Source organism: Rhinolophus sinicus, chromosome 16 (assembly GCF_057876585.1).
Source record: "Rhinolophus sinicus isolate RSI-liver-muscle chromosome 16, RSI-T2T, whole genome shotgun sequence".
NCBI classification, from domain to species: Eukaryota; Metazoa; Chordata; class Mammalia; order Chiroptera; family Rhinolophidae; genus Rhinolophus; species Rhinolophus sinicus.
The window spans coordinates 36,870,215-36,894,237 of NC_142516.1; the positions used below are offsets into that span (position 1 = coordinate 36,870,215).

Genomic DNA, 24,023 nt, shown 5'->3' on the forward strand with positions numbered 1-24,023 from the left:
GAGTGAACAAGCAGACAGGCTTAACTCCTTAGTGGAATGTCAAAGGAATGCTAAGTGGCCAGAGCTTTGAGGAGTGGGTTAACAGCCCTGTCGGCTCTTAAAAAATGATGAATAAGTGAGATCTGTAGATTCTCTACAAGACTCCATTTAATCTTTTCCTCTCCCTGTCTTTTAGATTACGTCACACTACCTTTTATTATTGCTACTTACCTGAGTCAGATCAACTGCCAGGAGTGTGACTTTTCCCTCTGTTCCCTCTTTTGGGTGGGCGCCAGCTAGTGAACAGTGTAATAACTTGATGGCAGGCGGCAGAAAGGTAGTTGAGAATAACAAAATGCCTAGAATAATAAACATTATTAAACGAATGAATAATTAATTAACAAATGGAAATTGGTGCTTGGTCAACTGACCATCTTCCTTCCTATTTTAGGTCTTCAGTCAGTTTTGTTTCTTTAGGTCCCCTCCTCCTTAAAGTTCCTTGTTTCATTCCATTTCATGGAATTTCTGTATTTGATAAAGATAACCATCGTTATTGCATCTCCCCTCCCCCCACAGCTTTATTGAGATATTACTGACATATAACACTGTGTAAGTTTAAGGTGCAGAGTGTGATGCTTTGATACATGGATGTATTGTGAAATGTTTATCACAATAAGGTTAGTTAACACATCCTTTCCCTTGCATTTTATTGTTGTGGTGCTGATGAGAACATTAAAGCTTTTCTCTCACAGCAACTTCCAAGTATACAATACAGTATTGTTAACTGTAATCACCATGCTGTACATTAGATCCCTGGAACTTATTCATCTTATAACTGTAAGTTGGTACCCTTTTACCTACATTTCCCCCATTTTACCCACACCCCAGCCTCTGTCAACTGCCATTCTACTTTCTGTTTCTATGAGTTTGATGGTTTTTGGATTCCACATATAAGTGAGATCATACAGTATTTGTCTTTCTTTGACTTATTTCACTTAGCATAATGCCCTCAAGTTCATGACTACATCTTGATTTTGGATGTTTTCTGCTAACTTTTCCAGTTTGCTGGATTTTAAGTTCATTAGTTATGGTCTTCTTGGTTTCTTAATCTCTTTGCCTTGCATTTCCGTGGATAGCATCCCTCCTGGAAATCCTCAGGACTCATCATCCCATGACAGGCTTCTTAGCTGATTACTTGGAAACCCATTTGGTGAAATCTGTCTCTTTGGCCTTATGTCAGGTGTGTATACAGACATGAAATAACCGGTACCATTGCAAGGGTCTTGAGCTGAGTGAATTCCATGTCCCACTGATTTTAATCCTCATTGAGCTTATTGATTCCAAATTTCAGAATGTATTTGCTCATCCCTCTAAGTCATGGTATGTGATAGAACAGATACCTATCCATTGATTCCTTGGATGGGTCCTGGAGTTACAATACCCTTATTTAACACACATAGACATCTCTGTTCTTTGGTTTCAGTGGTTACTGACCATCCTTAAGCTATAGCCATGCATCCACCAAATGCATGTTAAAATGAAGGTCAGTGAAAGCCTCTGTACGTATTCATTCTTAGAAAAGCCACTCATCATCCATTAATCAGGAGCATCCGGAGTATCTTTCAGCTGGAAGGGACCTCCAAGAATAATCCACTTCAGTCCTTTCATTTTAATAAATGAGGAGTTGGAGGTGACTTGACAGGGTTCACTGAACGAGCCAATAGCCAAACCCTGGTTCAGAACCCAGGTGACCTAACTCCAAGTCTATTGTTGATCTGAAGGATGGGACATTCATGGAGTCAATGAAGGTGTGTGTGACTCTGGAAAGAACCACTTTCTTTTACCCTAAATTTGTCCTTCATCTGTGTTTTTTACTAGTTAAGTCCAGGAAAGTCATATAGCATAAAGCAGCTCTCATGTATAGTATGATGTTTCTTAGTAGTTGAACTTTAGACAGCTTATGGGTAGTTCTTTCTCTATGAGATTTTACAAAGCTTGTACATATGTCAACATTCTGAATTAGTTGATTGTAAGAGGTGGGGCAATACTGTAATTAAATATTTGTCTTTATTGCTCATGTGAACCTAATATATCCCTTTATAGAGTAGTGCCATGCCTTGAATTTTATAGCACCTCCCTCTTAACAAACTCAGTGTGTCATTCATTAAGCTTCTTATTGTTTGTTAGGTTTGTATTGTTTTAAATTGTGCTTATTCCTTTTAAAACTGAGAATTTTTAAGGTATTTAAACACATCCATAAGTCATTTCAATGAGATACTATTTATCACTTAGCTTGATTAACAGAACTCATGGTACATTGTATTGGCAAGAGGACAGGGAAAAAAGATGCTCAAAGATGTCTGGTGGGAGTTAAATTGTATAACTTCTATGGAGGATACTTTTGTAATATCCATTAAAATATATGTATGTGTATATTTATATACATATATTTAATACACATATACATATATTTTATATATATATACATATAATACACACACACATATACACGTACACACTCTCTCTGACTCAACAGTTCCATTTCTAGGAATATGCATTGTGTTTTCTTGAACATTGTGAAATTCCATGTATATGGGAGTATTCAGAGCAGCACTGTTTGAAAGGACTTGAAACTATCTCTCAATCAGTGGGAGAGAGGCTAAATCAAGCATGGCGCATTTGTACAATGGATGCGACCATTGAAAAGAACGAGGCAGCCCCCTGTGCACCAATATGAAAAGATTTCAGAGATATATCGTTAAATTAAAATAGTGAGTTGCTACCATTTGTGTGAAAAAGTGGGGAAGAACCTATGTATGATTGCTTGTTTATGTGGAATATCTCTTGATATATACATAACAAATGATACTGGTTACCTACGGGGAGGGTTCCCGGGTGTCTGGGGACAAAGGCAGGAGGAGGCTTTTTTCACTGTAAACCCTTTTGTATATTTTGTACAATTCAAAAATTCTAATTCAAAGTTTATTTTAGGGTAAAAATGCATATATGTAAGTGATTTCCAATCTGCCCATTCAAAGTTTCTAATGATTATTGAACACACTGAACTCCTATGAGTCTTGCTGTAACTCTATATGCTGTGTATGTGAACACATATAATTATATATAATATTTAAATTTATACTTATTTATATGTGACTTGGCTGGAGACTAAAAGGAAAAATGTATTTTTCTCTCTGCAAACTTGGTGAATTGTTGACATTTTTCGTGTAGTCAAAAAGAGTTACTTACCTTAGCTTTATGTAAAAACATCTAGTATTTAAAACACATGTGTATACAATTTTAAAACATGTCAAACCACATATTAGTTAGGGATACATGAATATGTAGTAAAAGTATAAAGAAATGCACAGACATAGCAAACACAAATTCAGTGGGGCCCATGGTGAGGGGAAGTAGGGGATGGAATTCAGGAGGAATGGGTGCAGGATTCTATCGTTCATTGCATTTTTCTTTATATCTTCTTGCATATTTCAAATATTGCATCATAATTAAAAAGTTAATATGTGTTTCTAACTTACTGCTGGGAAATTATAGTTAGAGTTCTGTGAAATAAAAAAAAAGAAAAAGATGCAGAAATAGTCTAGGCACTGATGACCTTTATTCTCCTGTTTTCTGTTGTGTCACTCCAGCACCTAGAACAGAGTCTGGCAGAAGGTGGGCCCAACAAAATTTTTGTAAAAATGAATAAACAGGCATAAAAGCCTTCTGAGCTGGTGTAATGGTGGTTGATGGGTCATATGATCTTCTGGTGTATCATTTTGTATAAGGGGACCCCAGAAAATGAAGTGGACATAACTGATGATGTCTACCAACTTTTAGATGGGTAGGAAAATAAGAACATTGAGAATTTTCTCAATAACTGGAATAAAGGTGAAATATTGACAGCTGATTGGGTCTATAATAAAATTCAGTTCCCACCTGTACTCCAGAGCACATAGCTTGAAAAAGACCTTTTTATAGTTTGAAGTAAGAGTGGATGTTTTCTTTATGTGTCACACTCCATGACCCTCTTTATAAATACTGTATATTTGGTTAAGATGGCAAATATGGGTGTAACTCTTGAGTTCCTCTTAGCAATGTTGTTGCTCTCTGTCATGTATTTATTCCCAGCCCAGGAGCCAAGTTGTATGGGAGTGACTGGAAAGACTGGCGTTTACTACTGCCCACTGTCAGTGGTAGAATAACATTTGCTTTTTAGGGGATCAGTTAATCACACATTTGTTTAATAGTTAGACATAGGATATAAAGAATATGGGAAAATAATAAACATGGTTATCCTACAATAGCTACAAAAGATGTGTTAATATATGGAGACAGTATATGAATAATATACAATTGTTGCCGGTTACCTCACCATATATATTTAGCTAGAACAGTGCTGTCTAACAAAAAATATAACGCGAGCCACATATGTAATTTAAAATTTTCCAGTAGCCACATTAAAAAGTAAAAAGAACCATATGAAATTAATTTAATCATTTTTGTGTAATCAAATATAAAAATATTTTCATTTTAATACATAATCAATGGTAACAATTATTAGCGAGATTTTATGTTCTTTTTCTTCATATTAAGTCTTAGAAATCCTATGTGTAATTTACATATCCAGTTGGATGCTAAATTTTCAGCAGAAATACCTGATCTGTATTTGGATTTTATAAAATTTACAGTTGAAAAAGTAGTTTTACATACCTAAATTGTTTCCATATGCACTTAAATGTTTTTCAGTAACTGAATCAGGCACCCATTTTTAAATTAAAATTAATTAAGATTAAATAATTTAGTTCCTCAGTCTCACTAGACACATTTCAAGTGCTCAGTACAGCTAGAACTTATTCATAAATTTGTACATTTGTTTTTTTCCCTGAATTTGTCAATATGTTTCTGAGTATACAATAAAGATTAGACATATTCTTACTCTTTAGTAGATCAGAAACTAATAAAACAGTTGTGTATATTGCTTTGGGTTAAATTAGTTTTCAAAGTGAGTCTTGTAGCTATTTTGATGAACCTAATTCTGAGAACTCAGATTTAAGGTCTAAGATTTAAGGTGAGTAAAATTCTGGATGGTAATTCTTTCACAAATATACTTAAGCTCAGGTCAAAAAATCTAAATAGCTCTAACCCTGAAAAGTAATATACAACTTTCCAGGTTTTAGGGAAAAAGATAGTAAGTTTGAACAAAAAAAGTCCACCCACAAATAATCAAATGCAACTTCAAAAAATTTGAAAATATAGTTTCATAGTTTAAATCAGGGATGTCCAAACTGCGGCCCATAGGCCAACTGCAGCCCATGATCCATTGTTAATTGGCCCGTAGCAAATTCCAAAAATATATTTAGTTTACTTAAATAAACCAGGTGAGGCAATACGTACTTCACCTCGAGTGAGTGGCCTGGCTGTTTGTGTATTTTACCGCATATGGCCCTTGGTGAAAAACGTTGAAAAAAGTTTGGACACCCCTGGTTTAAATGAATCTCAAGGATTAGTTAACAAGGGGATGGGTAAATTTAGCTACTGAACCTGAATTAGTAGACTTTGAAATTGAGCAAACCAATTTTGAGTATTTTATTTTATTCCAGAGTTTTGACACCTCCCTTATCATGTCGGAGGATGTTGATCTAGAGATGTACAGTCTATCGCATCAAAGGTCCAGTTAGCTGGAAGAGAACTGTGGGAGGAAGGCCACAGTCCTCTGTTCCTCCATTAGCATGTCTGCTGGAAAGTTCTATGCCCAGAGAAAGGGGTCCAAGGATCTTCAGTGCTTCTATCTCCCGGTTGATACCTTGTTAAGAGGAATCGAGTCCTGGGACATGGGGTTTTCATAGGAAATGGAATTAGTTCTTCCCCCGAAACTCATTGGGGCCTCAAGAATTCATTGGGGATCCTTGAAATAGTTAATAATGTACAGACACCCTGAAGGGCAGGGAAGGGACCACTTCTGATAACAGTGAGATTTTATGGGATCGACCCTGTGGACGACTCATATTCAACAGGGGAATGCTTAGCTCTTCTCACCTCATCCCTGCCAGCTGCCAGTTCATCCTGCCTGGTTAAACCTTCAACCTGATTTCACAGCACATCCCGGAAGAAGCTCGCCATGAGTGTTTCTGTGAAAAGTTCGTGTCAGCAGCCCTGTCAAGCACTTACTTGGGCTGTCTGGCAGCAGCCTACACCCCATGGTGGTTCTGTCACCCTGCAGTGTTTCAAAGACAGTTGTCTAGGCAGGCAATCATTGTTCCCTATTAAAATAGAGACATACGGGAGTAGTCAGTATTTATGTCTGTGCTGTGCATATTTTTGTGCGTGGATATGTGTGCATTGGGGCAGTTCAATGTTTTCTTCTACTGTTTTTAAAAGAAATTCAAAACCTACCTTTTCTGGTAAATACATGCAGATTATGGGAAATATGGAAATTCACAAAGGACAATATAACCTCTCTTCATCCCCCTCCTCCAGATAATCACTGAAGTAGCCTGTCTCCTTCCAGAATTAAGGCAATCCTTTATGAAAAATTCCACTGACTTTATTTAAAAGGATAGTGTTTTTTTATTTTTATTTTTTATTTATTTATTTTTGTTTTGGTCATAAAAACAAGCAAACAAATTGCTTGTAGTGTAGGGGACCTGTGCTCTGTGCTCTTGGGTTGAGGATAATTTGACAATGGACTGCTTATGCCACAGAGCTTCTTTATATGTCATATTTCATGTGTGGGTATTTATTAAATGGGGATTTACTAAAGCCTCATTTCCTATGTTTTATCCATTCAAAGAGATCACCCCACCCCACCCTACCCCCTCTAATTTGAAATAGTGTCTTTTTTACTTTGCTTCGACTTTGAATTAATTATCTCACCTTGCAAGCATTCAGGTGTCCCCGTCGCTGGCTCTGGCACTTGATTTCCAGCATGTTTTTCTAGAGAGACTGTTTCTTAACAGTTTTGTTTCTCCTGCTTACGACAATGGGCAGGCCGTCTCTGCAGCAGCAGCTGTGGCCGATCAATACCCAGCCCGGTGGCCAATGAGACCCTGGCTCTGCCATGTCCCTGGAGTCCCAGCCTTCCTTTCCCGGGGAGCTGAGGGTCTTTGTTCCGGGCTGCCACGTGGGGACCCTGCTGTTCCAAAGAGATGCTGGTGATATGCATTTTGCCCATAACTGCCTTTTGGGCAATGGTCTTGGGAAGAAAACACAAAAAAACAAATGTAAAAACTGAGAGTGACAGTTGGGATCTCATTAGTTTAGTGGCTGTCACAATATATCCAAGAAAGAGGCTGTGGACATGTGTCTGAAGAGCTGAAACTGTGCGTGCGTGTGTGCGTGCGTGCGTGTGTGTGTGTGGGTGTGTGGGTGTGTGGGTGTGTGGGTGTGTGTACGTACACATACGTGCAGACTGCACTCCTGGAGGTGGGGCAGGCATTTCAGGCTTTGCTGTATAATTTACTTGCTTCAGCTTTGAAAAGATTTTCAGTTAGTTGGGTTGCATCAGCCTTGGTTATTTTTCTTTATGGGTGCTTCTGTGAATCTCTTTAAATTTCAGCTTAGGCTTTTTAGAGGGGCATTCACTGTGAAGAATACACATATTGTGGCTTTGCTTTTTAAAATTTTTTATTGTGGCACGAAATGCGTACAGTAAACGCCTCCAGTGGAATTTGCACTATCTTCAGAGAACAGCCCAGATCAAGACCAGTGTGTTTCTGCATACTCTAGAGCAGGGGTGTCAAAACTGCGGACCGCAGCCTGCGGTCCGCAATCCATTGTTAATTGGCCCACAGCAAATTCCAAAAATATATTTAGTTTAGTTAAATAAATCAGGTGAGGCAATACGTACTTCAACTTGAGTGAGTGGCCCAGCTGTTTGTGTATTTTACCGCATATGGCCCTTGGTAAAAACGTTGAAAAAAGTTTTGACACCCCTGCTTTAGAGGGTATAGGGTCTGGCTTTGATCATTGTAGGACTATTGTTGTACCACCACTGCCCTTCCTTACTGCTACCAGTCTAATTCCCAATTCCTGAATCTTCACATAAGCTTCTGAGATGAAATCTATCAGTTGGTTATCATTTTCACCAACAAAAGTGGTTTTAGGTCTGAGATATGTCTGCACCTGTTTTCACCTTGACAAAGCTGAGGTTGGCAAGCAGTGTGTGATGGCATGGAGGTCATGGGGGTCTGAACAGGAGGCATTTGTTGCCTAAAAATTCCTAGAGTGGGAGCCAAAGGCCTGTGTTCTGGATCCAGCTCTATCACAAGCCAGCAGGGAACCTCGCTGTGTTTGGGTTTGATTTCCAAAGTCCTACTCTACAATTGGATGACATTATGATTCCAGTGGATATATGGCCTGTCATGTAAAATCAGTAAACCTCATAACCCCAGAGTTCAACCAGGAAATTTCCATGATCCAGGAGCCAGACCAGATGTTACTTTCTAAAAGACATTTTACAGCTGTTCGCTGGCCTCATTCTGTCTTCCTGGAGGCAGTGGCCAGGCCTTTCAGCAGGCTGGAGCGGCATTTATAGAGCCATTCACTAGTTCTGGAGTTCTGGGCTAAGGATTTTATTTTTTTAAATACGTGTACTTGGTTTTCAAAACTGCAAAATGTGGGTGCTACTACCAATTTCTTCAACAGGCTGTTGGCTGGTGGGACAATTGTTCTGATTTGGCAGTGTTGGCTTATTGTCCCTTGTAGTGGAATATTTTGAGTGTGGTCCCTAGTCCCTGAGAGCATTTGATGGTACCCCTAGCACATCCGCTTAATAAATGCTGTCTTACTTTCTGATTTCCCTGTGGCCTGCAATGGCTCAGGAAGCCTACCACTCAGGAGCACAGTCATGTATCATGTGAATAAGACCCCAAGGCCTGTTTGGCTACTGAGAGCTGAGCAAGACCACAGACTGCAGGAGACCTGGGAATCTCTAACAAAGGCTGGATCTGCTGTCAGGGTGTGTCTGCCTTCGCGTCTTCCAGCTGTGTCAAAAGAGCTGCCAGAAATCCCAAGAAGGAACCGTCAGTCACAGCTCACTCCATTGCTCCCAACATAACTGGGGATTTGTGGAGACTAGGTGCTTTTGAGGTTTGGATAACTTAAGTCATCTTGGCCAAAGCAAAGTGGAAGCTTGAAAATCAGATTAGATTCCAAGCATCTTATACTCTTTGAGTACTTCGGGAGGGGATTGGAGAATGGCTCACATACCTTAATTTACGTGGGTCATTGTTTCTATTCTGAGGTTCAGTGGAACTTTGGAGATGGAGCTGCTACTGAATTTCTGCTTGCACTGGCCACCCCACAAAGTTGCTGAAGCACCTCCTTTCCTTTCCTGCCTCACCAAGGCTACCATTTGCCTGGTGCCACCTGAGGACTTAGAGCTGCTCTGCTGGGTTTGGTTCTGTTACCGAGGACCATAGCCACCCTCAGCAATAGGATGGCTGACAGGAAATCATGGCTGCCTGTGTTGGGGTTCAGGGGTAGGCTCTGAGCTCTTGCTCTTCACCTCATATGCCTGGGCCTCTGTCTGCCACTTGCTCTGAGTCTTGGCTTAAGGGCAAGGGTCACACACTCAGATGTATACAGGGCCAGGCAGGTAGCACAAGGGTGCAAACTGGGCCAGGGGCAAGACAACGGGCAGTAGTGCAGTCTATGGCGGAGATGGGCATGCCCCTCGTCGGATAAAGATGTTTAGGTTTAGGTGTGTGGTATACTGTCTCTCAGAGAAATACGTTTTTAGAGAAGTGTATTCCTATACATCTGTAGGAAGATTGGAAAAGTGTGAAGCCTGCAGGGCAAATCACATTGAAATTGGATTCTTATACATACCCAAGAACCAACTTTTAGGTATTCAAACTAAAAACAAAAAACAAAAAACCCCAACCCACATCTTCAGGTTGCATGTAGGTCAGGCATTGAGAATGTTGCTACTTCTGGTAGAGTCTTAAAGGAAAAAGGAGCATTTATTGAACCCCTACCATGTATTAGATAATGTACTGGCACTTTAATAAATAGTATCTCATTCAGTGCTCACAGCAATCCTGTGAAGTAGGTCTCTTATATCGTTTTTAGATTAAGAAACTTGGGCACAGTGAGAACAAGTCACTTGTTTGGGGTTACTTAGGCAGAATGTGGTGGCGTTAGGACTTGACACCTTGACTTCCATTTTCTAGTCCAGAAGCTCCTGCTGTGTGCCATGGTGTTGCTGGGATTTGTGGCCTGTGCCCCCTCAGGTCTCTGTTGCCACTGGCAGCTCTCTGTTCTCTCCAGGGGCTGTCTGCCTGCTCCGGGCTGACCCTCTGAGGTCTTGAGGCCCGGTTTCTCATCTGCAGGCTGTGTTCTTGCTAATGCTGACAGCAGATCCCGCTCCCATGGTGCATCTCACCCCAGCCTGTGGTGCCTTGGGCCTGTGGCTGGTGTCATCCAGACTGGCTCGGGCCTAAGCTCTGCTTGCCTTTCTGGTCTCTTCGGGTTTGGGTCCCTCTCTGCTTGGTGTAGCTGTCTAGGAGTGGGCATGGACCTCAGCCCACAGACCACAGCCACCACCTCAGGGCCTCAAGGCCCACCACACAGGGTCCAGGCCGGAGGGGAGGGCAGCGGCCCTGATCTCATTTCTTTAGTACCAGGATTTGCCGTCTGTGGGGAGGGCTTGGGGGTTGACAGTGTGTGGGGTGAGGAAGGTATCATTCACTGTTCAGGGTGTATTTTCCTTCCCGTTCACATATTCTTGATTATAAATAAAGTAGAACATTTGGAATCCAGTAAATTTAACACCTCCTCCTCAAGTGCCCTAGAAATGCTTTCCCGTACATGAGTAAATGAAGAACAATTGGTGCAAAGGACCAGAAAAGGACTTTCCTACTTGGGCAGGTGTTTTTTCGGTGTGGATGTCGGCTGTGGCAGACAGGCATTTTTATTGTCAAGTGTGGGTTGTAGTTTCGCTCAGAAAGCTGTATTTAGGGCTACCTACGGCACATCGCCTGGAGTGAAGCCGCTGGGCTCTTGTGGATGTCATGGTGAGTCGCTTGTGTCTTCCACAGTGGGGCGTCCTGCTCTGGGTGGGCCTGCTGGTGGGCTCTGTCGGGACAATGCAGTTGTGTCACATGGGCTGTTTTCTGGTGGAAAGGACCTGGGTTCTTCTCTTCCCTCTGCCACTAAATAAGTTGTATTCCCTTGGAGAAGCTACTAATCTCTCTGAGCTCTAGTTCTCATATTTATGTAATAAGGAGAATAGTGGAAACTTACAGGTTTGTTTTGAAGATTAAATGTGATAATAATACCTATGAAGAGCTCCTTGTGATCTCCAAGACTCAATGAAGTGCTAGTTATTAAAAGCATGAAGCCCTTTACCACAGACTTTCAGGCTTAAGTGTGATGTTTGTACCAAATTATGAAGTAGGTATACACATCTTACCCCTTCCCCACTCCCTCTCCCGTATCAAAAAGCCCTGTAGTCTACAAGCTTGCTTGTCTCCGAAAAGCAATTCCCCACTGTGCAAATATTTTTGATTCCCAAACATTCCTTAAGTCTTTCATCAAATGCTATTATCTTTGTGTTTTCTTTTCCTAGGCTCACACCTGTGCTGAGCTATGTATGATTAAATAGGATCATAACAAATTTCTTTGTAACAATAAATAATGAGGCATCCTTCCCAAGTATTTTTACTTTATCTTCTAAGAAAAGAAGAAAGTAGTTTTGCTAAATTAATGAATTTCAAATGCTGAAACTGTCATGCATCTGACATGAAGTTGTGGTGGGAAAGGAGAGGTCCCCTTTGGTGCCCTTTAGGGCATGCCCTCTGGATGGCACCTCTTTGACATGGCTGGTGCCAGAAAGCAGTGTCTTGTTACTTTATATCGAACATATTTTATATAGGATTTGAGTTGACTAACAAGTAGTACTAGAATAAAATATTAAGAAAAATACGAAGTAAGAATTAGGATACATGAATGTCAGGAGCATGAGAAGCTGAATGCAAGATTGTAGGCTGCGTGACTTGCACAGTTGTTGTGGGTGGGCCATACGTTGGTGAGCTTCCTGGAGGGCGATTTGAAAAAGAAAATGTAATGTAACCAGGAGAGAAAAAATTCGCTGGTTACTATGGAAGGCATAGATTTCTCAATGCTTAATTCCTATTGTCTGGGGCAACACAGACAATAGGAGATGTAGTCAGCAGCAGCCTCAACATCTTATAGTGAAATCAAAGCAGATTTCTAACCTCTTGTTTCTTGGCATATGATTTCCAGGACCTGGTGTTAATGGTCACCTACCACTTTGGGTCAGTGTGGTCCAAATACACAGCTTTCTATGGCTGTATTGACTTTGATGGGGACAGTGAGAACTAACTTCACTTCTGTCAAGCCAAAGAGCAGATGATTTTTGAGGGATACCCCAAGGATAGCACATAGTGCTTCCTTTTGTGCCTGGGAAGATTTGAAGAGGATGGGCTGCATATTATTCCTGGCTTGAATTTTCTGAGGATGGGATTTGAGCTGGAGCCTGTCCAGTTTTGGAGCTCATGTTCTTTGTATCGCACTAGGTCAATGGCTAAAAAAGGATTGTATTTATTCAATAGTCCAATATATTTCGTTTCTTCTACATTGAATTAAGATCACTGTAAGAAGTGTATGCTGGTGCTTGGGAGTTCATGCCGGCCTTTTCTGGTGACTTTGAGGGAAGTGAAGCGCTCTGTTCTCTGTTTGGATGTAAAGCTCCATTCCTATAGTGGCGTCTACAGCTGTTGGCATCTGCAGATAGCAACGGAGGAAGTGTTAATATGTGTATATGTTTTTGCTGGGGAAAATGGCAATGAATTTCATACTTAGGGGTGCTGACTACTATTTAGCAATGAAGCTTTTTTCCCACTAGATTAGGAAACAGATGTTTTCTGGTCTATTGAGGAGTTTAAAGGCTGAAAAGACTTCAGAGTTATTTTCCAGGGCTGTTGACCTCGATTCTTGGATTATGATCATTCTGGCCGGGGTCCAGTGCTTTAGAGCTTTTAATCTGCAGAAACTCTTTTGTGTATTTATCCTACTCTGCTCAATGTGACCTTTAAATCCTTAATTCATGGAAGCATAGTTCAAATTCAGGAACTAGGATTATTTATTCTTATTCCTTTTAACTCTAAATAACTAATGTATCAGGATCCTTGCCTGGTAAACTGCCCTGAGATCAGTCTTTACTGAATTCAGTCAGAATCTTTGACTTCTTATGCATTCCCACCTTCCTTTTGAAGGTGGCATTTTGAAATAATGAAAATAGAATCATATGTGCTAGAAATCTTTGAGTACTTATTCTCTCAGTCAGGATGGGCTAGGTCATGCTGCAGTAACAAAAACACTCCCAACTCTCAGTGGCTTAATACAATGTTCCTTTTCTTGCTCATGCTATAATGCCCTATGTGTGTCTGTAGAGCTTTCTGCTCACCAAGGTCACATAGTGACCCAGGGTGATAGAGGCTTTATCTCTCATGTTTCTATGACGACCGTAGTACTGGTGAGGGAGTGAATATCTCATTGGCTCTTTAAGCTGCCTCCACCAACACAAGTCACACGGCCAAAACCTACTTCAAATGAAGCTAGACATTCTACCATGTGCCTGGAAGGAGAGGAAAATCAGATTACATGGGAGCTACTCTAATGACTGCCATACTTTCTGGGTACCAGAGTATATTAGGTGCCTCACATATGTCATCTGTAATCTTCACCCCAATTCTGCAAGGTACAGGTTCCTATTCCCATTTTATGATGAGAAAACAGACTCAGAAAGCTAAGGTAGGATGCCCATGGTCACACAGGGGTGGGATTCAAATTCAGTCTGTCTGATACTAAAATTTATATACTTTCCTCTATGATATACTACCTTTGACAGCTTCGACTTTCATCTTTTTCTACAGCTGAACATTTCCCATGGATAATAATGTTGCCAGTTAATCTTCTCCCTTTGATCAATTTTTTATGTGCCCTCTGATTTGTGAAAATGGCCCTGGGAGACTGGAAGAGGTAATTGCTGATACCGCCATGAGAGTGGTCCAGCTAGAAGCTGGTCCACTGAATCTTATGTCTGTAGGGCTATGGAGAGTCCAGAGGTGACTAGGGAAGAAATAGGGGTCTTTTGGGGAAGTCAGAAACTGTACAAATACCGTTCTTGGTCATTGGATTGACTGTAGGGACCATGCCATGAGTGTTATGCTGAGACTGACACACTGATTATGTTTATTCTTATAAGGGGAGCTTTGTGTTTTATTTATCCAGGTGATGATGTGTTCAAAAAATTTCCTTGGGCATGACTTGGATTATAGAATCAGAGTACAGGGGAAGTGCTGTCCTTGAAATGACCCAGGCCTGTGATCAGTGGCTAGAAAGAAGTCTAGGTCTGGTCTCTTCTGATGATAGAGACAAGAGCGTTCTCTTGGGCAGACAGTTTGTGCCATCGAACCTATAACCTACTGATGCCCAAGACTACCTTCTCTGTTTCTCATAATGACTAGTGCCAGGGAAATAGTACCACTAAGGTGGAAGTGAGTGAGTTTTGGGACCTTGAGGCAGATCTTAAAAAGCAATTCCCTGCTTGAAAAACATTCAGAATTATAATAAGATGAACTAGAATTAGTAGATTAGTGTCTCCTATCTGGTCTTTCTAGCAGCTTTTCTGTATTTTATATACACTGCTGCTAGTGTTACCTTTGTTAACGTATTGATAACTTATTGTCCCTTACTGACAGAACAACTTCTGATGGCTTCTCATTGCCTACAGGGTAAAGGTCAAACACCTTAACAAGGCACACATAGCTCTTCCTGATTCTGTCTTTACCTACTAATAAAATATTCATAATGTGTGTACAATGGTGCTGTTCAGGAAGGACCCATTTTCAGCTGCCCTACAAACAGAAAATTCCTGCTAAGAGGGTGTAAAGAAAAACTCAGTCTTCCTCCTGTGTTTTTCCTTTACTCTCACACTAGTCACACAATGCTTCTGACATCAAATGTGTGGGTTTTACCCCACAACAAGCAATTCTGAGACACCAGCTGGATGTCCTATAATTTAACTCAATTTTGACACTATCTGGAGATAGTGTCAGACCCCACAGGTTATGGGCTCAGCCCTACAAGACTGCCTCCCACTTCAGATGCCAACTGCAAGTCGTAGGTCTCTGGGTTACCCACAACTTCTGCCTGACTTGACTACAAATCGATGGTTCACATGACCTCCTCCTCCTTGGATTCAATTAGTTGCTGGAACAGCTCACAGAACTCAGAGGAACACGTATTTATCAAGGATGAGATACATAGGGTGAGGTCTGAGAGGGTGAGTGCAGGGGCTTCTGTCCCTGTGGAGTTGGGTGTGTCACCCTCCAGTATGTATTCACCAATCTGAAAGCTTTCTGAACCTTATACTTTTAGGATTTTATGGAAGAATCATCACATAGGTATTATGGATCATTAACTCCATTTCTAGCCCCTCTCCCCTCTCTGGGGAATGAGGGATGGGCTGAAAATTCCAAGTTTCTAATCCTGCCTTGGTCTTTCTGGTGACGAGCCCTCATCCAGGAGCCATCCCAGAGTCACCTCATTAGAACAAAAGACACTGTTATTATCCAGGAAATTCCAAGGGATTTAGGAATTCTATGTCGGGAACCTGAGGTCACAGACCAAATATTAGAACAAAAGATGCTCCTAGTGTTCATATCACTTAGGAAATTTCGAGGGTTTTAGGAGCTCTATACTAGGAACTAGGGGCAGAGACCAACATATCTGTGTGTGTGTACACACACACACACATACCGTGTTTCCCTGAAAGTAAGACCTAGCCAGACAATCAGCTCTAATACACCTTTTGGAGCAAAAATTAATATAAGACCTGGTATTATATTATACCCGATCTTATAATAATTTTTGCTTCAACAGACGCATTAGAGCTGATTGTCCAGCTAGGTGTCATTTTTGGGGAAACATAGTAAATATATATATATATGTATGTATATACATTTTAAGAAAGGAAAAAGAAACTATTAAAATTATGCTGATGGTAACCACTTTGAGCCTCTCTTGTAATTGCAGAAGTCAAATGTGACTTGTATTCATCTTTTGTTATTGGTATATATTGAGTATTGCAATTTTAATACAGTTTTTGCCTTTCTTAAAATGTGTACACATTTTTCTGGCACCCTCTGTATATGTTCTGTTATCTCACAGAGGAATTTCACTTTTCCTCCCCATTCTGCTGCTCCTGTGGAGAAAAGCTAACTTCAAGAAAGATGGTGGACATGGAGTAGTCACATTGGAGAGGCGATTCAGTGTTCTGTGATGGTTCACGGGCTATCCCAATGAAGACTGAGGGCTCTCTCTGGTCCATAATAAGCCAGAAGTAGCCTCCTCAGAGTAGACCAGACCTGAGGAAGGAATTTTCCATGCGGGTACTGAGAAAAGAGGAGATCGATTCAGTCATTATAGGGGTCCCCTCTTGGTCATTGGTTATGTTGCCATGTACATAAGGAAGAGGAATTGAAAACTATTATAACCCACTCTGGAGCCTGTATGGATACTATCCATTTATGGACATTAAACATTTTATGGCTCTCATGGCCTAAATCATATTTTACCATATATATAAAATCTTAAGTCAAAAATAAATTATTATATATAGTTTCCCAGACTGGGTGAGGCCCCCGTTTAGTGATGAGCTTCAAGATTCTGGAGCTCACAATGGGTAGGTCTGGTGAGCAGATACCTTTTTCACTCATAGGTGCCTTTTTAAAAGCAGTTCACAGGTGTCTGGAGGTGCGGTTCACGCACAGGGGTTAGGGTTTGCAGCTGTCTCCTCCCTTCGTCCACAGTATTTCCGACTCTGAACAGTGATCTTTTGCAGCCAATCACTGTGTGGGAGGAAGGCCACACTGAGGCACAGCCCAGAGGCAGGAGCCACTCCTGATGGCCTCTGAACTATGTGACACACAGAGCAAAAAAGGCTGTTTGTACATCTTGCCCCCGATGAGGTTGTTTGGCTTAATTCAGGCTCCATGACCTTGGTCATACCTGATTGTACAAGCCCACATTTGTGTGGAGAAAATACTTCACTCTCTTCTGAGACCCATAGACTGGACAGAGAGAAATTACCTGTGACTCCTGCTGAGTCCCCGTGTTCAAGACCCATTTAAGACATCAGCAGGTAACAATCACTGTTTTCCCCAAATAGCGGGTTCATTTCAGCAATTCAAAAAATGGAATTCATAAGTTTTTTCTGTTTGGGATTATGCAGTATGAGCTTAGCCACCCCACACTTTGTGGCTTACTTTGGAAAATACATTTTTGACTTTTGGGGGGAAAATCCAGTAAGGTGTGTTCTTGAGTCAGATCTTTTCTTGGTATACTTAATAGTAAGTTAGCAGAAATTTTTAGCCTTGCGCTGGCACTTCCAGCCTCACTGGGAGTCTGCTTATAGCACCAGAATATCCAGTGTGTGGGAGGTGAGGCTGAGAGTGGAGGCTGACTCTGCAAAACACATGGGCCCTCACATGCCCTCGTTCTCTCTCTTCCCTGGCTTCTTTTTATTCCACAGTCTCTTTTGTGCTCTTGAGGATAACCCCTGCTTCATTCATTTAGCCTTGCTTTGTCACTTCCAGTGATTTATAGATTTTCCTAAAATGATAAGTCTGATACTAACTTCACTCCCTGGAACAAAAAGGAAATAGGATACTGGACTTAAAAAGATGCAAGTGTGTCTTGTCATTCTTTTCCTTGTGTTTTGCTCTGCTTCCACAGAAGATCCAGCTCTGTGTTCCTTGGTTAAATGCTGAATCTTAGCCTGATCAGAGGATGGGGGGATCTGCAGAAAGAGCTGTTTTGTGTTGGCTGTAGTAGGAGCCACCATAACCTTGGTTGGTGGCGGTGGACCAGTGATAATTGTGTGAGCCAAATGGAACCTTCCCAGGCTTCATGGTGTTTTGGACATAATGGGCAAGCTCAGACTTCAGTGAGAAAGGACAGAGCAGGCATTTGTTTCCAGGACAGGAAGATAGGTGGACCAAATGGTAAAGAAAGTCTCAATGTATAATTTTCAATAAGTTAAAATGATGATTCCTCTTATACAAACATACAGTGATCATGTGTCAGAGATTTATTTAACTCACTAATCAGGGAACTAGAAGGATGGCAAAGCTGATTCGAAGGAGAATATGGAGTCTTAAATATAAATAGTCAATGAAACAAAATAACGGTTGAATAAGAATTGCTGAGACATGACTGAGATACATAATGTTATATAAGGTGATAAAACCATTGCCTTTAGCTTATGGGACAAAAACAAAAAAAATGGCACAGCAATCGTGCAGCTTTTTGATCTACAAGTTAACATCTAATTTAACAGTCTGGACCCTAAAGTGTAGTAAATGTTAAGTCAAGTTATCTTCCGTAAAGCGTCAGGTGCCCTTCTGTGGCTTTGTCAGATAAGCTCTATGTGACTGTGAAAGGGCACCTAGTTATACTTTTGACTTATTTCCAAATTGCAGATAATTTTTCCTGAGAATACATGATGGAACCCTTGTGGAAGAGGTTCCTCTAGTGAACATCTGAACAGTCTTTTGATTTTTCGTTGGATATTTATTCTCAATGGTTAGCTATTTCAGGGCTTGAATGTTGCATTTTGCTTTATTGTTCTTTCTTTCCAGTGTGGTATGTTGTGACTGTTTTCAGGGATGACGGCTCCGAGAAAAACCATCTGGATCAATATTCTTTTCCTGTCCAACTTACTCTCATGTTTTTTCACCCTTGGTCCAGGTTGGAAAACTATAGTCATAGAGTAAAAATGTATGTCTTTAAATGGCATGATTATTTTTGAGAAGGCATAATTTCAAAACAAAATTGTATTTTTGTCTAGTTCCAGAACACAGTTTTAAATGAATCTTGTGAAGTAACTGGTTTCAATATAGAAAGTGACTGTTATATCTTTAAGTTTATAAGCAGCAACATTTTTTATTTTTGAATTGAAAACTCCCAGATTTTCTCTTTATTGCCTCTTGAAGCAAGGTTTGCTTTGCTAGTAGGTTGATCTTTTGTGCATGACACACAGCTACACATACAGTAAATCTTACTATTTTTGACTTCACGAAAGAAAACATTGTAATTAATTTAGACACACTAGATTCTTAGTTAGAAAAAACTAAATATTATGCAGTCCTGTGAATCCTTTGTATTGCCTGCTGTGCAGACTGTTTTATGTGTCAGTTACTTACTTAATTAGGTTTCAGGAGCTATGATTTAACCCTCAGTGTGACAGATCTACAAATGGTTTTAATGGATTTCCATGGTGATTTTTGTTTTCTTCTGGAACTGCTTAATCTCAAAGAAGATGTTACAGAATGAGAGTCCAAGATCAGAAGTTTAGGAGAGGGATTGCTGGGAATAGGGGCAGGGTGAGCTGGAGTCACGCTGAAGGGAGGAGTCATGAGTCAAAAAACAAGACCCAACTATATGTCATCTATAAGGTACCCACTTTAAATATGAAGACACATAAAAATTAAAGGTAAGTGGGTGAAGAAAGATATACCATGCTACCACTAATCAAAAGAAAATGGGAATAGCTATTTTAATTTCAGACAGAGCAAACTTCAGAGCAAGGAAAATTATCAGGGATGAAAAAAGAAGATATAACAAATTTGAACGTGTATATGCCTAACAACAGAGCATCAAATGATGTGAGGCACAAATTGATAGAACTGCAAGGAGATAGATGAATTCACTATTACAGGTGAGGACTTCAACACCCCTCTCAAAAATGGAACCATGAGGGAAAGGAGTTGGTGTGCTATGGTGCGGGCTGCCAGGGAGGCACTGGTACTCCAGGAATTCCTGGATATGTGCCTATTCAGGGCTCTCTTTCTCTAATAATTAGTTTGTGGAGATTTGAAACTTTTGTTTCAAGCCAGGTTCTAAGGTTCTAGGGATTTTGGGGTGGTACAGCTTGGTCCAGTTTCTCCGTACTGTGGTCTGCGGACAGCATTAGAATCAGTGCTGGTAGGGGGTTGTTAAAAATATATGAGTCCTGGTCTCTGCCTCAAATTTACTGAATCACAATTTGGGGGTGGGTCAGGAAATCTCCATTTTAAATAAACCTTCCAGGTGATTCTCAAATGAGAATCACTGAAACGAATGTGGTGTTAATTCTGCCTCCATCTATTACCTGTTGACCCTGGTCCCAAATGAAAACAAAACAAACAAAACATTCTTTCAGTACAATCATCTTGGCTTTGACTAAAGCTATCAGATTAAACTAATTAATACCAAGGAGTAAATGACTAAAAGATAGCCTTCTGGGGGGTGTTTGTGGTTTAGGGAAGAATTTTCTTATTGTGGATGACTCAGCAGTGAGGCCCAGTGTTCAGCGGAGTTATTTGATCTGAAACCTTGAGCCTTCCCCACAGGCTTCCTATTTTGCAGTGGCTTTAGATTCTCCACTTTTGAGAGGCACCAACTTTCTTTTAATTAGGATACTTGATTTCATGAGAACTTCCCTTTTCCAATCTAGGTTAGACAAGAGTATTTTCTGGGTGGGCCTGGATATTTGAGTTCAGAAGGCCCCTGGGCACACTGCTTGTTGACTAAGAGGAAATGAAATGGAAGTCTGTATGTGATGTTCATATCACATCCTGAGTGCCAAACACATTAAACCTAGCACATGTATTCCAGTCTTTTCTGACATTTTGTGGGTATGCATGTGTATATGTGCAGTTATGTGTCTGGGTCCATATGTACATGTGCATTGCATATTATATATGATAATATGGTTGTGTTCTATAAATACATATACACTGAAATAAAAAATGATCATTGGAGTGACTTTCCGATTTCCAGATGGGTGCCTGCAGAATTGGAGAAGCACTGAACAAAGAGAACTAAATAAGAGATTCAGATGGTAGCATCTTATGTTAATTATAGTTTTCTTTTTCACGGACAGGTCATAAATTACTGGTCATGATGCAACACTTTTTTCCCCTTGCTCTAATTAGAAACCATAAGAATCCCTAAGCTTTAAATCTAAGACATTGGGAGAGAATTGTTAACAACATGGTCTGTGTCTGCTTTGGTATGAGCTAGTTTGCTTTTAAAAATGAGTTCATCATGCAGAAACCTCAGTGGTCTACTGCAGGTTAAGCAGGAAGGGATGGTTGAGTGGAGGTTTATTGGGCTCATGCCATGTGCCAGGTAGGGTGCCGAGACCTCTATGTGGACCATCTCATTTAATGATGAACATTTGTCCCAGTTCACAGTTGAGGAAAGGAAAGAGCCAAGTGGCTTGTCCCAGGTGAAACAGCCAGGAAGGGCCAGGACCAGGACGTGAACTGAAGTCCCTTTCTTTCTAATACCAGTGCCTGGGACAAAAAGCCAAATTCTTTTTTTCTGACCTGTGGAGACCAGTAGTATAACATCCTAAAAGTGACCTTGAATTCCACTTGAGACTCAGATGGCCAAGAGTCCAGGAATTAAGGCATGGAGCAACCTAACTGGGAGTAGCATTCATTTTTGTAGTTTGGGGAGAATTTGATATTTGTTAAAATCAATTGCTAAGCCTGTGGCCTTGAGGAAAGAAGTTTACGAAGAAGCTTTCTACCTCCTTTCAGTCTAAGAGTCCCACACAGTGCTGCTTGAAAGAGGAGGTGGTAAAGGGGGAATTTGTTGCACTGAGCAAGATAGTGGCTTTTGATGCATCCCCTTTAAAGAGTGTTGCCTGGAAGGGAGGCAGGAGAGGGACCAGGCGTGATTCTGGGAGCAGGCCTAATTTCTTGTCCCCTTGTTTCACAGTTTCTCCTAACCATTTGCTTTTATCATTATTGCTGAGCATGCAGAATTTTATGATGTGGTTAAAAGTCACTTCCACCTATGTCCTTTGTTAATACAATGCATGAAGCAAGCTCTCATTGGCCTTTTTACTATCCCTAACATTTTTTTCCATGAAGAAACATTTTAAGAATGAAAATGATTCAAGTGCTTTTATATTATACTAGAACTTATATTGTACATGAACTTATATCCCTTGCAAATAGGCATTTCTATAGGTTTTGGGTAAGTGACCTATGATTTTTGTTTTAAAAGTTTAACCTGTTGGGCTGGACAGCCTTGCAAGTTCTAGAGGGCTTGAGGCTATGGTGGCATTTTCTGTGGTGTGGTGGTGGGGTTAACTATGATTCACACATATGACCTTGGAATGTGAGTAGGCTGTTGGGGAGCGTGGGCCTGCCAGGCTGTGGAGAGGCAGCCACACAAAGGGCACATAGTTGCATTCCTTTGGGGCTACCAGGCAAGCGTGGTGGCTCCTTGCTATCTGTCAGTGCTTTTTGGTATTCTCCTGGGAGTGGATTCCTGGATTCCTTGGCACCTGGGAAGCACCATCACTCAGGGAGGGACTGCTGCTGGCTCAGTGGCAAGGCCAGAGTTGTAGAAATAGTGTATGAGGGAGTTTGATGGGCTTTTAAAGGGATCATAGTCATCCTGGGAGTAAACAAGGCATGCAGAGGGTGGGAGCCTGGGGGAGACTCTTGAATTGCAGTGTATTAATCTGGCCCTGTGAGGTGTATGGGAGGGGAGGGTTCCCTCCAGTTGTCAGATTTCAGAGTGCATTAGCGGAAGGGAATTGGGTGAAAGGTTCAGGTAATAAATGGGATGTTGGGTACCTAGTGAGGAATGTCTGTGCTTAGAGCTGCCCCAGGTTCCTTCTGAAGAGTTATTCTCAATAAGGCAAAGCCCCACATTTAAGAGTCCTCTCTACAGAACCCTGTGCCAGCAGCTGGCAAGCACGCATGTTTACAATGCAGTGATCTTTCGATAAGAGCTCATTCCTGAAAGGCAAATGGAAACTTCTGATTAGAACTCAGGCCAGGTCGTGGGGTCAGGTTAGTGAAAAATAACACCAAATGCAGGCACAGAACTGGGAAAAGCCAAAATTATAAGGGAGCTGCAAGATTGCAGAAATTAAAAAGGGCATTAGGGCCAACAAATCAGAGAAAAGAGAAGGCCAAGGCCAGTGTTACTCGGACACCTTTATCGGTCCAGCAAAAAGCTGATACTCCTACGAATTGAAAGATCAGAGATGTCAAATGTTTAATCTCAGTGTTAAAAAAAGAAAAAGAAAACTGTAACCTGTCAAATACAAAGTAAAGAGTTAAAATAGAAAGCAAATTAGAATACAATGAGGAAGAAAAGCATTGAAAACAAATTAAGATAAATTCAAACTTGGAATTTTATTGTTTGTCCTAGTTTTTAAGAAAACACAGATGATCTTGAAGGGCAGAACAAGTCATCCAACCTCATATTCCTGGAAATATACTAGAAAAAATTATTCACAAGGGAATAATAGGCATTTGGAAGCGCATGTGGTGCTAGTTTCATTTTGCAAAATAAGAACTATATTACACCAATGTCATAGTGATTTATATCGGAAGTCTCGCTGGATGAAGGGAGGACATCTGAAGTGGTTGATGTTCTGACGCATCTATACTATTGCACAGTTCCAACAAGCTAGAAATGTACGGTCTGAAACACACATGCTCCTTAAATGGGTTCATAAAGGACCAGTGGATCCCCCTACAGGAAGTGCTGCTCAGTGTGGGCTTGCAAAACATACCTGTGTGTCAAAGGGCTCCAATGTCATTTTATAGAAAGCACAATAAAACCTCATTGTTTAAGTCAGGGATCAAAGCATAAAATTCCTTGTAGGATCTGAATGAGCTAATGGGGTAGAGTGGGTGCCCTGACCAAAGGGGGAGCCATTTGTTATTCCTCTCCAGTGCACTGCCATGGGTCTGCTGAGTTGGTGTTGCCTGCTCTGGTGAGTTTTCAAGGGAGGCCAGCTTTTCAGATTTTAGGGGAAATCTGCATTTTAAACATTGGCTTTTAGACGTCAAAGATATGGTTCTTGGGCCACCAGTGTGCTAACTCTGGCTTTAAACTTTAAAGGAGATAACAGGCAAATGTTTGGTGGCTCCTTGGTATGAAATGAAAGAATTGAAAAAAAAAAAAATCAAGCAAGTTTGTGAAAGTAAAAAGAG

General features: G+C 40.8%; 1 protein-coding gene across 4 annotated transcripts in view; it reads left to right on the forward strand.

The window, feature by feature from the left end:
• Nucleotides 1–24,023, forward strand: part of FRMD3 (FERM domain containing 3) — a 249,326-nt gene that overhangs the window by 74,109 nt on the left and 151,194 nt on the right. Inside the window, exon 1 of one of the 4 annotated variants that reach the window (XM_019750150.3) lies at nt 10,876–10,997. The exons of the other annotated variants lie outside the window; for them this stretch is intronic. Within the exon in view, the coding sequence (XP_019605709.2) occupies nt 10,995–10,997 (3 nt within the window). The 5' untranslated portion in view covers nt 10,876–10,994. Of the gene's footprint in view, nt 1–10,875; nt 10,998–24,023 lie in introns of those variants that run through there. 4 annotated transcript variants of the gene reach the window in all.